Consider the following 14556-nt stretch of genomic DNA (forward strand, 5'->3'; position numbering starts at 1 on the left):
TTGGTAACCGTAATTTCTTTTCCTAACAAAGGCAGATCATTATAGATGCTCAGTGCTGATGCAGGTCTGGGAAATAAAGGTCCATGATGAGATTTTTCATGTTTCTAATTTCAGTTCTTCAAATCTAGGCCCTAAACTCTAGTGCCATTTTCCTGAGGATCTGTTGAAACAGGAAGTTAGGAAAAAGAGGTTCCAATCTCAACACACCCCTGGCTCAATTACAGTCCTCAAGTACTTACCTTTAGGGAGGCCAGCTTTTACCTTAGTCCAGAAAAGACTGACCGAGAGTTAGGAGGGCAGAATGTGTTTTGCACAACTTATATATAATTATATTCAGGACAAGACTGTGTGGAGGAGGAAATGGAATCCGCAGAAATACAAAGAGGCTTATAGGCCCTCTAAGAACTAGAGCCCACACATAAAAGAAGCCCGGTCGGCACATACTTCCTCACTTTGTGAGCCAACTCACCCCTGGATACATCTGTGCTAATAAAAATCTACCATATGTGGGAAGCATGACTTCTGAATTTTTCCTGATAAGGTATTTAAATGCTAACTTCCAAGATATGCACATAATTGTTCCCCTCTTGGATGGAAATGAAACTTAAATACGTGGTCTTATCAGAGTGGAATACAGAATTGACAGATTTAAAACACTGTATTTCTGCCAAAACCTTTTATTTCTGTACTTTCTTTTCCTCCTTCTTTTTAAAAAAATAATTATTTTTCCATTCATTTTTCCAGCTGATGGATAGATAAAAATGGCATTCAGATTTCCAACACCACTTGGCAGTAGAGGTTTGGTGTAAGGGGTAAAGGTTTTAAAGATTGGTTTGGGGTCATTTTTATGAGCTGGGAAAGAAAAAATTTCTACATATTTCCTATTTGTAGATTAAAGACACACATACCAACCTGTGGACTGGTAGAAATCACTGGGTACTTTTATTTTCTTCTCCATCTCTCTAAAACACACAAGTGGGTGGCCAATCCCAAGAGCAGAGGGGCTTAGAATCATGTTATTATCATGTCCCACTCCGGTGGGTTGAGGACAAGGGGCACTATGGGACTAAGAAAGGACAATTACGTGACAGAACACAAAGCTCCTTTTTCGATCACATTTCACCCTGATGCTGTTGATTTCTGTTCTAAATGTTCTCAGCTTGATTTTATGAGTATATTTTTGTAATTTTAGAAGGATAAGTTTTCTGAGTGCTAAGAATTAAAATTTTTTCTCTATATTTAAACTTTTAAAATATGCTAACAGGGACTTCCCTGGTGGCACAGTGGTTAAGAATCTGCCTGCCAATGCAGGGGACACGGGTTCGAGCCCTGGTCCGGGAAGATCCCACATGCCGCGGAGCAACTAAGCCCGTGAGCCACAACTACTGAGCCTGCGCTCTAGAGCCTGCGAGCCACAACTACTGAGCCCACGTGCCACAACTACTGAAGCCCACGTGCCTAGAGCCCGTGCTCCACAACAAGAGAAGCCACCGCAATGAGGAGCCCGCGCAATGAAGAGTAGCCCCCGCTCACGGCAACTAGAGAAAGCCCTCGCGCAGCAACGAAGACCCAACGCAGCCAAAAATAAATAAATAAATTTTAAAATAAATAAAATATGCTAACAGTAAAAATCACCTTGAATTTAGCAGTATCAAGATTTTAATGTGAAGTATACATTTTTTCACATCACCTGTTACAATCAGGTTGTTGGCAAACAACAGAAACTCTAGATAATTTAGGCAGCAAAGGAATATATGGGGAGGCTGTTGGGTCTCTTACAGAATTGATGGAAAATGCAAAAGAATGAGGCTTGGAAAATGGTCAGGAACGAAAGGAGGTGAGTGGCAGAGGACTCAGCCAAAGTCATGCCCTGGAATATTCAAGATAGGGTACTACTTTTGCACAGGAGACCCCCACTGCCATGAGCACCACCACCACTGCGCCCAGAATCTTGAGTGTCGCTGCCACCATGAAACCACGACTCATTCTGTCCTTACAACTTTGCATCATTCCTACACATTCAACACTTCAGGTTGGAGTTTCTGAATTAGCTGAGCTGAAGCACTATGTCACACCTTAGCTGTCTGTGGTTGGAAAGCCGCTCTGCAATCTTTCAACCTCTATATATACATAAAAATTGAAGATTTATACAAGATTTATATAAAGGAGATCTCCCTAAAAGAGATCTAGATAATGTGTAACCAAAAAATTCATATCAACTATCACCTCTAATTCTTCCCATCAACATACGCATTCATATACTTTTTACATTGTCCACTAATGAATATTTTCATTCAGTATCCACTAGTGAATAAATCCATCCACTAGAAACTTTTACTCATATTCTCCATTTTTTTTTCTATTTATCAACTTTCTAATTGATTCCCTCAGTGATCTGCTTTTACTTTGTTTTCGTTTTTCCTTCTATTTCTTTTCCTAGTGGCATTTTATTCCCATTTGCATTAATGACAATACACTCTCTCTGTGTATAATCTGCCATGTCTTTGTAATGCTGAATTTTCAAGGCCAGATCACGCAAGATTATTTCATCATAGGAAATACGACTGCAAATCAAAAATACTGGCATCTCAACCAAAATTAAATATCCAGCCCCTAAATAAGCATCTCCTCTTGAATATTGTACTTGAGGATATACTACAAAAGCAAACTTGATATGCTGCCCGCCCCCTGCCATGAACTAACCTCCCCCTATCATGTCTCTATTACTAGTACCACCATCTTAGGTATTCAAGAATATTAGAGAGATATTTGGGGAAACAGGTTGAGCTTTTGGATGGAATGAGAATGCATTATTATTTTCCCACTTAAAAATTCACTATGAAACAGTGCTTGGAACTAATTATTATCAATAGATTCCAGTAATGAAAGATGCCTGACGCCTGTATTTTCCCTTCCCCATGAGAAACTTCTTCACAAGAAGGATAAGGTATGTGTAAACAAAACAATATTTTTAAAAAGTCACATAAATAAGCCAAAAAGTTTAATTTTATTGAATAAAGTTCATTCAGGGCTTACATAGATATTAATATACTTTAGATTATAACAGTTGAGAGATCAATAGCTGATGGGAAGGAAGGAAGAAAGCAGTTTGTACTTTCAATGTAGAAAAAAAAAATCTAAATGCTACAGACGTCTTGTAAAATTCCCAAAACAAGGTCTAGCCAAGTTTATTGTTTAGTGGATTTTTTTTCTTTTTTCAAGAGATGAAAAGTGAGATTCAATGTGTATACTATTGGTTACAACTGATATAACAGCTTGAAAAATAATGAGACAGAAGCATAAATATAATACAAAAAGACTGTATTGTAGGAATATTTAACTATAGTAAGTGGAAAAGATACATTAAAACCAGGAGTGTGTTACACTAGTTCAGAACAGAACTCATAAGGCAGACCAAAACTGATGCTAGTTAAGGAAAAGGGTCTGTTTTTAGGAAGCATGTCCATACAGATACCACCACACTTGTTACTCAGTGAGGTGTCAAAGGTGAAATGACTGGGTTAACAGCTTAAGCTTTCTCCAAGGATTTGTAGTATTCCATCAGCACGGTCCAGGCCTTGGGAGCCATGAAACCTTCAGGAGGTTTCTGGCCTTCTCGGGCAAGTTTGCGCATTCGTGTTCCTGAAATAAATTCAAAGTCTTCATGGCTGAAAGGGAGAGAAAAAAATATTTCACATTTTTAAAAACTTAGTTATAGTGAAATTTTAAAAAAACATTCGTTCCTTCTGTTCATGGAAGACAAGCTTAATGAAAAAAATATCTGGATGAAATGTACTACTTATGAATATCAACCTGATTTTAAGTTTGTCATTGAGCAAAAAACACCACACTATCAAAACTTACCAAAAAAAGCCAACAAAAAAACAATAATGATCCCTCAGGTTGCCCTTTTATAGACATACCCATTTCCCTCCCTCCTCCCCAACCCCTGGCAACTAATAATTTAGAAATTTTTTTAGAAAAACATCTAATTTAGATGCACATATTGAAAACTTTTTAGGAAGTCTGAATCTGGAAAGCTAAATGCATTTTGGAACATTAAGAGAAAAACTGGAACTTAAAAAATAACAACAGCACATAAGTAGCAATAATTAATATTATTCCATTGATAAGCTATTACACAAAGGTAGTGTTAGTTCTTTTCACCTTCACACCTACAAAAACACACAAAAGCCCTTAGACCATTAAGCACAGAGCACCTATGGCTATGACACATACTGTCTATTGGTAATTTCAACCTCTTCCCTCAAACAAGGGAACCGACTAGATAGCAGACCCAAGAACAGAGCAAGAGTTCTGGGTCACTCAAGTCACCAGATCACATCCCCTGTTTACTCCTAGTCAGCGACTGTATGTTCCATCCCCACTTTGCTATTTGTGGAGTTAATCTGAGAATTGAGTGAAACCATAAACTGCAAATGCCCCTTGTTTCTAGAGGTATGCCAGGTATGTTTTAACTAATAATCACACTTCTAGGAATCTACGTAAAGGAAATAATCAGAGATGCCAACAAACATTATGCATAAAGATAGCTGTCTGAAAACTGTTTTATGATAGTTAAAATGTTGTAAATAATCTAACAGTTGAAGGTCTAAGTAAATTGTGGTACAGTCCTGAGCAGAATTACATAGTCATTAAAGTATAGTTAAAAATTGGATAAAATGTTCACGATGTAATAATGGGAAGTGAAATAATCAGGATGCAAAACTTTATATACAATACCAATGCAATTCTCTTAAAATAAGGGGGTGCGGGGAGGAGAAGATCATAAAGAAATACACCCAAACGTTAATAGTGGTTATTTCTATGAAGTGGTATCACAGGTGCTTTTAGTTTTGTCATGATGTTTTCTGTAGTTTTCTACAATGATGATTTATATTATCAATATCAAAATAAAATTTTAAATAATATATTATTATCAATAAGAGCTTATTTTTAAAATCTCTATCCAAAAGTGACTTAAATAATTTTAAATAATGTGACCTTTAACTGATCTGAAACCTCAATCATTTAGAACACTGCCCTGATGAGAGCAGATAAACAGGATGCTGACATAGCATTACACTCCCTATTCTGGACCAACAGGAGTTACAATGGCTATTAATTCACCCCTAAATGACAGACATCAGCAGTAAACAGTATATCTGAACAGTGCTGGGACATAACAGCATATTCAGTAAATAATGACCAGTGATCAAGTACTTTATTAGCTTTCTAACTAGGAACTCAGTATATATTTGGTGAAATACGAAAGAATGAAAAGGTATATGTACAGAAAATTTTTATTCAATATAGAACCATTTAGAATCTTATACAAATCACTACTCTCCATCCTCTGGCCAAAAAAGGGTAAGAAGGGGTTTCTGATTGCTGTAGTTCATCTGAGCTCCTTATATATTCCCTTTCCTCTAAATCTGGACTATTCACACTAGAGGTTTCTACAAGCCCTTCATGACCTCTTCAATAGTCATCTTCCGATCTAGCTTCTCTCTTGACCTTGCTCACCTCCACTTTATTTGGGGGAACCTGGTTCACTTAGTCTATCTATGAGTTCTTGGGTTGTCCACTTGGTAGGACTGAGCTCCAGACCAAGGAAGAATTATTGTGATTTCCTCATGATCCAGTGTGCCCCAGTTTCTGGCCTCTCCTGCTTTTCTAATTTGCACTGTCTGTGTGCTCAATGACCCGACTGCTCACTGGTCTTCTGAACGTTGGACTTGGTTATATTATCACCAGCCTCTACGTATCTTGCATCTGGCCTGTCCTTAGGCCTGCCCACTACTGTTAGTTCCTAAGATCAACTTGACTCTTGGTCCTGGATCTAAGGTTTCCCTCTCATATTTGCTGCTGTCCCTAATTCTGGCCTTTCCAACTCCCCAGTGAGGTACCCAGACTTTAATGAATGTCCTACCCCACTCTGAAACACCTAAGAGTCTGAGAGTTTTATTCTGGAATGCTACACATACAGGATAAGAATATTAAAAAGTGGGCTTCCGTGGTGGCACAGTGGTTGGGAGTCCGCCTGCCGATGCAGGGGACACGAGTTCGTGCCCCAGTCAGGGAAGATCCCACATGCCGCGGAGCGGCTGGACCCGTGAGCCATGGCCGCTGAGCCTGCGCTTCCGGAGCCTGTGCTCCGCAACGGGAGAGGCCACAACGGTGGGAGGCCCGCGTATAGCAAAAAAAAAAAAAAAAAAAAAAGTGTAACTCATTTAATCAGCCACAGGAAAATCAACGTTAATGCTTTATAATCCCATCTCTTGCTATTAAGCAGAAGTCAGTACTTCTTTAACTCAGGCATGTGACACCTTCCCCTAGTCACCTGTCCGCTCTTCTATTCCCTGCACTACCAGAAAGACAGGAAGATATACATTCAACTCGATATTTCAACAGCTCTCATCTTCTTAGGTAAAACATCTTTTAAATGTCTGCTCACATTTTCAAAGATGACCGAAGAAAAGGAAAGTTTAACAGATATTGCTCCAAAGCAAGATGGATTCAAGTAGTTTAAATCTAGGGAGTATCTCCCACTTCTATCATGTGTTCAATGTGCAAGAAAAGTCAAATCTACTATAATAAACTGGCCCATGCAGATGTGTTGGTTACAATAGTTCAAATATGAAGTAAGCTATCATCTTTCTCTTACATAAACGACTACAAACTTAAGGGGAGAAAAAGAATTGACTGCATGTGAGATGGGCCTAGGAAGAAAGCAAGACTATAAGAGGAGATTTCCAAAAAATTCAGGAAAGGTTGATAAATTTTTAAATTTATCAACACTAAAATGAAAACCCAGTTTGAGAAAATGGATAAGCTCTCCAAGAAAGAAGACTTGCCAAAAGGGAAAGCATTTGTCGAAAGAGTAAGAAGAAAACCAAGATGATTATATGCAGGTCATGGAAAAAGAAAAAATTTTAATGTGAAGGCCACAGAGGGGCTAAGGAAGATGACCATGGGGGGGGCGGAAAAATCCACTGGATAAACGCATCAGAATTTAAATTTTCTTTAATCAAGGAGTTTCAGTGGATGATGAAGGAAAGAGATGGAGTGGTAAAGTGGCGGAGACACACAGTGGAGAAAAGATTTTCTTTTTTTTTTTACAAGAAAAGGGAGGTCTTAGCATGTGTATAGGCAGAAAAAAATAGTGGCATAGAATGAGAAAAGGGAGGAGGATGAAAAGCCAGGAGAGGGTAACAGGAAAGAAATGAAAGATGGAGAAGTCTGGGATGAAGAACACACAGAAAGGAGCTCTGACAAGGAGGGTGAAAAGTGAAGGAAAGAAGAAATAGTGATGACGTGGAGTTAGAAAAAGATGAGGGGGTTAATGCAAGATGGTCTCAACCTTCTCAATAAAAATGTAAGGTTGTCTCCTGTGGGTAAACAGAACCTGTGTGGGAATGAACTGATAACAGGATCCATCAACACAGTTTGGTGACTATCTCTAGGCTAGAGAGGTTACTCCTCAGGGCAGGGCTCGGCAAAGCAGCATCTGGAGAGGAAGTCAAGGGTGTGGAGGGGTCCAGATCTCTCCAATTGCATCTAAAAAACCCTCATTCCAACCTGATGTAAAACTGGTTAGTTCAGCTGAGAACCATTTGACAAATATTGCTTGAATGTTTTAGTTCCTTAGGAGGGTCACTTATCAATTCCCTAAATAAGTGTCATTAAGGAAAATTGTGACCGTAGATCTTTCTGGCCATGTCAATTTAAAATTTTGAATTCAGAAAGGAAACCCTGTGTCCCATGCATAAAGTACCTGTTCCTGATGGGGCAAGGAAAAAGAAATGAGGGAGCAGCTTGTAGAATGACTCTGTCCTGACTTTGTGATTAAAAGGAAAAAGCCAGACCAATTAAAGTCCTTTCTTTCCTCACAATGCCAAACAGTCTGAAATCCAGAAGTCGCTTGCATTCCTTCTGAAATTGAATTTTAAAACCGAAGTCCCTGGGTACCTCTTTTCCTGATGCTATTTCACACTCTATCTGCCCCGCATGCCACAAGCATTTCTTCATCGCATGAAACGGGAGTTTCTGCTGCCACATGCTGGTGGTTCCACTCCACCCTGGCTACGGAAAACATTTATTTCCCTCTGCCTCAGACTTGTATTTCTATCCCTCACATGAGGATTTTATTTTTTTATCAGAAGTCAGGTGCAAGGACTTGACACTAGAGTCACTATCTGTAATCCAATCACAGTTTTCACAATTACATCTTTAAATGGATAGCATTTTACAGAAAAAAATAAATCAAGTAAAAACTGAGGCATTTGGGGAATGCTCTAAAACGAGCTCTGAACTTCTTTACCTGTGAGTAATCGGGAATCTGGCAGAAGCAGAAAAGGCTACTAAACCTTAGGCTTTCACTACAAAGCAATTCTAGCTAGTCCATCTAATTACACTCGTTAGCCCATCTCCATGGCACCTGAAAAAGGAAATGCAAGTCTGCTTTTTTTTTCTTCCCTTTTCAAAACCACTTGGTCACAGATTCTTACAATCCACAGCTGACAGAACACCTCCTCTTAAAACACACACACACACCAAAAAACAAAACAAAACAAAAACAACTGAACGGGAAGGGGTTAGAACGCAAGGACAGAAAAAGCACACCCCTGTGGGTCCAGCATCTTGTCCCATGTGGGACACACAACTACATATGGCCAGCATCTTGACCAACTGCGAAGTACAACAGCTCTTGGACACTTGTTGAAGATTTTAATTCTTTACAAATATCTGCTGTCTCTCAGTTCACATATGTGGCCATCAGAGCCACCAGCACAAGCTGTCAGACAAGAAGCTGGGGTCAGCCCAGGGGCCTTCAATTTTATCTTTCAAAAGTTCATATTCAATTAGACCAGCTTTTTAAAAAATACTAATTAGATGATAAGCAATCAGAGACGCAAAGGGGAGCTTCTTCTCTGATAGAACTAAAAATAATGGTAGTAACGTATAAGTGAATCTAATTAACTATTTGGGGGCTAACTACCTTTCATTTAACTCGAAAGAAACTCATATATAATACAGTATACATAAAAAACTAAGAATTCTCTTCAAATACAAATCATCTGTTCAAAACCAGATAATTAGTTATTTATGGCTTTCTTTCCAGGAGCCAAAAAGCATGGCATCATGCATGACAAATTTAACCATTTTTGTTTCCAAACCAAAGACCAACTGAAATACATGAAAAATTTAATTGTCTCGAACTAATTTATCAAAATCCTTAATTCATCATGTTTTCCTCCCCTCAAAAATCTTATAAATAAAAGCTAGAGAACAGCTCCTATCAGACATTCAGTCAAACAAGAAGTTTCCAGGGAAGCCTACTCATCTTTCTTCCAATCCCCCTGTTGCAAGGTACCTAAACCTAAACCATCATTTCATTCATTCTCGCCTGCACTAATGCACACCTTCATGCTGACTTCCCTCCCATCTTTCTCTTTTCTATACTGCTAGGTCATTTCTATACTTTTATGTGCCGTGTAGTAGTTTCAAACTTGTTTTTGTTTTAATAAACACGGCAAGTATAGTTACTTTGTAATCCATGTCTGGTAATTCTAGGATGTGAAGTCTCTGCAGGTCTGCTTGTGCCAACTGTAGTTTCCCTTTTTTTTTTTTTCCTTGCTTTGGTGCTATGTTTCCTTGTATACTTTATCATTTTTTACTTAAGCTGTTCATTACGCTTGTATAATTATTTGTGGGAATAAATTGAGGTCTAGGACACAGGAGTAATGCTCTAGCGACAGTCTACATTTGCTTCTGCTGAATATTTAGAAGCATGCCCAGTTAAGAACCACCAAAAACTAATTTCATGGCTTGAGGGCTTTTTGGTTGTTTATCTGTTTTGTTTTGATACAACCCGGGTAGTATGAGTTTGGCCCACGTGAACAGTTCTGAGCTTTGAAGCCTAAAGCTCAGGGCTGTGCTCAGTCTCCTGGGGTAGGGGGATGGGTGGGGTTCCCTTCAGATTCTCTCTTAACTACCTAAGGTGGGAGGGAGCATCAGCTTAATGGGAGTGTCTCCTGTTGGGACTCCCCACCTTGGTCAAGACCATGGAAATCAACACTCAAATTTGCTCGGTCAACCAGGACAAAAGCAACTTCAACCCTCAACTTACCTGAAGTTCTAACCTGCATTTAGTGGCTTAGCCTCACAGTTCTTATCAGCACCACAATACTTTTATGAAAACGTTTTCCTTTATCCAGAATTTTTAGTTCATTTCTCAGGAGAATCAACCTGTATAATCCAACTTACCTAATGACCAAAAACCTGAACTTCCCAATATTTAATGTACATGGTAACAACACACTATCTTTTCAAAATCTATTCCAGTGTGTACCTTTCAAAGAACTGCCTTATCTAGTCCCTGTCTCATCCTCCTCCTTTCACTCTCTTTTCCAGCCCACCCTGGCCTTCTTCCCAAACCCTCTGAGTCTATCTCACCTCAGCACCTTTGCATGTACTTATCCCTCTGTCCAGAATGCTATTACCTCCTTCTTTACCAAGGGAATGCCTAACTCATCTTTTGGAGCTCAGCTCAAATGTCTCTTGCTCCAGGAACCCATCCCTGATAACCCAGACTTGGTCACACAAGTGCTAGCAGAGCTTCCCACAAGTCTTCTGCAAAGCACATGCCATCCTTAAGTGGTTTACTGTCTGTCTTCTCTAGAATGTAAGTCCTATGAAGGCAACAACAATATCTGCTTGTTTCCAACCACAGTGCCCACATTTAGCAATGACATGTACGTAGTAAAGACTCAACAAATAGTTAATAAATGAATAAAGCATAGCAAAGTTGGAAAGTTTTATACTAATTTCAATGTAACATGTTGACTTTAAAACAAGACACAGCATATATAAAATATATAATTGGACTTTCAAAAATATACATAGTATTATGTCCCTAATTATGATTAAACTGTATAGTAAGAAAAGACAATGCAATAGATTTTAAATTAGACCTTATCAGTTAATAGTTATGCAATAACCCCCTGCAATAAAATATGTGCAAAATCTACAAACACAGGACAAGATTCATTGGCAAGTTCATGCAGTTACAGTCAGACTTCTACAAGTTTTTATAAGAAACATCAAAATTAATAAAAACAAAGCACGTTATAAATGAATGGAAAAGACAGTTCCCCAGTACTCTAACAGAAATATTTATGTATGGCAAAGACTACATAGCAAGAAAGAAAAAGAAAAGAATTCACACAAGAAATATTTCAGGGGTCAATATGACAAGACCTGGATGTGAAGAGTGAGGTGGAAGGATAAAGGACTTCAAGATTCTACACAACGGGGAGAACAAGTAACTAAGGAAATTTAGGACTTGGAGATATATGAGGGGAAAGGTAAAGTTGCTTCTGGGCATTTTAAATAATAACAAGAAATCTAAGCAGAAAACACCCATTAGCGTGGTAGATAGAATTCTAAGATGGCCTTCATGACCTTCACCCCATGGTGTTACTATCACGATATGTCCTTATATGGCAAAAGGAATTTTGCAGATGCCATTAAAGTTGCTAATCAATTGATCTAAAATAGTGAAATTATCTGAGTGGGCCTAACCTAATCACTAAAGCTCTCTAAAAGCAAATATTCTCAGATGACAGCAGTAGTCAGAGATTTGAAGCCTGAGAGGGATTTGACCTGAGGGAGGTTCTACTGCTGAGATGAGGGGGCCCACAAGGAAGACTCTTAACGTGGCTTCTAGCTGCAGAGAGCAATTCCCCCACACTGTGATAGCCAGTAAGAAGATGGGGAGCTCAGTCCTAAACCCGTAAGGAACTGAATTCTGCCAACAAGGGTCATCTTGGAAGTTGATTCTTTTCAGAGCCTTCAGATAAGAGCCCAGCCTGGCCAGAGTCCAGCTTGGCTCACCCAGACTTCTGACCTAAGGCACTGTGAGGTAAGAAATGAGTAATGTTTTAAGCCACTAAATTTGTGTCAATTTGTTACACAGCAATAGAAAACTAACATAATTAGCAACTTGGAAACACTGAGGAATAGCTTTAAGAGTCACCACACAGAAACCACTAGAACAGATGAGCTTTCCTGTAGAAAGTAAATAAAAGAAGTTAAGAATACATGAGAAAAGCCTTGAAGGACGCCTCTAAGTAGAATGCTTTTAAAAAATGACACTAATAGGGCTTCCCTGGTGGCGCAGTGGTTGAGAGTCCGCCTGCCGATGCAGAGGATACGGGTTCGTGCCCCGGTCCGGGAAGATCCCACATGCCACAGGGCGGCTGGGCCCGTAAGCCATGGCTGCTGAGCCTGCGCGTCCGGAGCCTGTGCTCCGCAACGGGAGAGGCCACAACAGTGAGAGGCCCACACGACACACACACACAAAAAAGACACTAATAGTACATGATTTAAGGTATACTCTAGCATTAAAAAGTATGAAAGAAGTACTCTACTGATAACATGGAAATAACCAGACAGCAAACATTTATGTCCACCTGTCCCTTCACTGACCCATTTCCACCAGGCACTCTCACTCATGTGCACTCTCTTTTTGGTGAGTTGCTACTTCAATAATCTCAACCTAAATTTTGCATTTATCTATCCAAATACAAAGAAGATTTACTGCATAAAGAGAAAAAAATAGAAATAGCTGAATTATCTCTAAAAGTTTGTAATATCTGAAAGAATGGGCTTTAATCTTGTACTCCTAAAACTATATTTCCTTGAGTCATTATTACAGCTAATATGAACCTACTTAACTTCCTAAGTATAAACAGATGATTTTTATCATAATTCTTATCAATAATATCTTGCCTGTAATCTTGATGAAGTTTGTTTCTTTCTCCCTAAGCCTTGCCTTACACTGCTATTTAATCAAATCAAAAGCTACAAAATCATTAATTACATAAAATCTGGCATTGAATAACATCCATTAATCAAACATAAGACAACCTCATATGTGCATAATTAATAACTGTGTTTTCTCACTACATCAAAGACTATCGCCTTTCCACAAAATTTTAATCACTTTCCAACACACCCCATCAACTTAATTATATTTGAACATAAATATAAAAAAATTAGAAAACTAAGGCAGTTTTAAAGCTTCCCAAGTTACAATTTATAAAGATTTGGTAACTCAAAAAAAATTCCAAGAAAATGAGCCAGTTATGCAACTAATATAGAATTCATCACTGGAAAATCTTATGAGAACTGATGTAATTATTTAGCTTTTGAATGATTAAAAGAGAGACTTAAAGAAATATTACACAGATTTAACAAAACATGAAAGTTATCAAGGGTTTCCCAGCACATCATTCAGCTACATACAGATGGGTTCTAGGATCCTGTGTGTGATTAAATCAGCTGATCACGCAAAGAAACCACAGGAAGGAAACACAGCGGCACAAGAAGTGTAAAAGAAAAGCTCAACTCTATTTAGTTTTGCTTCCTTAACTCATCAAAATGGAAACTCACCTAAGTTTTAAGCATTTGGCCACTAGCAGAACAATTCTATTTCTCACCCCTCACTCTATAAGTGATTAATTGTTACTTTCAGAACAAGGTTATGCTCAAACATCTTGTACACAAAGTATACAAATAAATTGCATGCTGGGTGAGAAGTGAAGGGTTGCCCTGCCCAAGATTCCATCTCTGACACTATATAGTCTACAGATTTGTAGGAAGGCAAGGCTACCCTCTGTGGGGCGGGGTGGGGGGGGGCTTTCAAAAGAACTGTCAACGGGTAATCCTCTCTCCAGACTAAGGAAATTAAAATCTCTGATGGTGGCCCTACATATTTTGAACCACAGAAGGACAGACCTATATTTGAAACTTTTTTATTTTCCTTAACATTTAATTTGTACTTTCAATCACCTTTTGCAGTAATATAGTTCAAGGTTTACTCTAATTGCTTTTTCTTTAAAGAAATTTTCTTTAAGCTTGTAAGGCATCTCTTTGGTCCATTTACAGCTCTCAGCACATCACTTTTATAGCTGCACTTTTTTTTAGACAGTGAAATTGTAGAATGTGTGTATGTATGTATGTAAGTATATATATATAGACATACATAAACACATTTATTTTTAGGGCAAAACAAAACACGCCACGATTTAGACCTATTTCTAGGTATTGGCAAACCCTGATTTTGTACAAGGGTAAAAATATTCTGGTTTATTGCAAATTCTTCTCATGGTGTGGTTCTGAAGTATACTGTAACCTGGGCCACAACTTGGATCTTCAGAAAATAATAGTCTCGAGTGGCCACACCAAGGCTATTGGGAACAGTCAGGAGTTCTTTCATATTTCCCCAAACCAGCTATCCAATAAGCCTTTTCTGTTCATTGACTCATAAGGTTTTCCTGTATATTGCTACAGTCCATCACTCAGAGAAGACTGCTATCATCTAAAATTATGCATTTTCTCCAGAATTATTATCCTTAAACGAGAAGCCAACAAATCCCTCAAACTCCATTGTTAACAGTAGTATTTCTTTATCCAGATAACTTATCATTTAATGAAATGACACCAAATTTTATGTCCCTTTCAGAAACAAGAGAATGTGTTGATTTTTAA

At 38.4% G+C, this 14556-nt stretch overlaps 1 protein-coding gene across 4 annotated transcripts in view; it reads right to left on the reverse strand.

Annotated features, from left to right (window-relative positions):
• Positions 1–2988: 2988 nt before the first annotated feature.
• PAPSS1 (3'-phosphoadenosine 5'-phosphosulfate synthase 1) overlaps positions 2989–14556 on the reverse strand; it is a 108821-nt gene continuing 97253 nt past the window's right edge. For all 4 annotated transcript variants that reach the window (XM_004269600.3, XM_033427797.2, XM_049708921.1 and 1 more), the window contains one exon: positions 2989–3668. In XM_004269600.3, the coding sequence (XP_004269648.1) occupies positions 3530–3668 (139 nt within the window). In that variant the 3' untranslated portion in view covers positions 2989–3529. The remainder of the gene's footprint in view (positions 3669–14556) is intronic.

Source organism: Orcinus orca, chromosome 4, assembly GCF_937001465.1.
Source record: "Orcinus orca chromosome 4, mOrcOrc1.1, whole genome shotgun sequence".
Lineage (NCBI taxonomy): Eukaryota > Metazoa > Chordata > Mammalia > Artiodactyla > Delphinidae > Orcinus > Orcinus orca.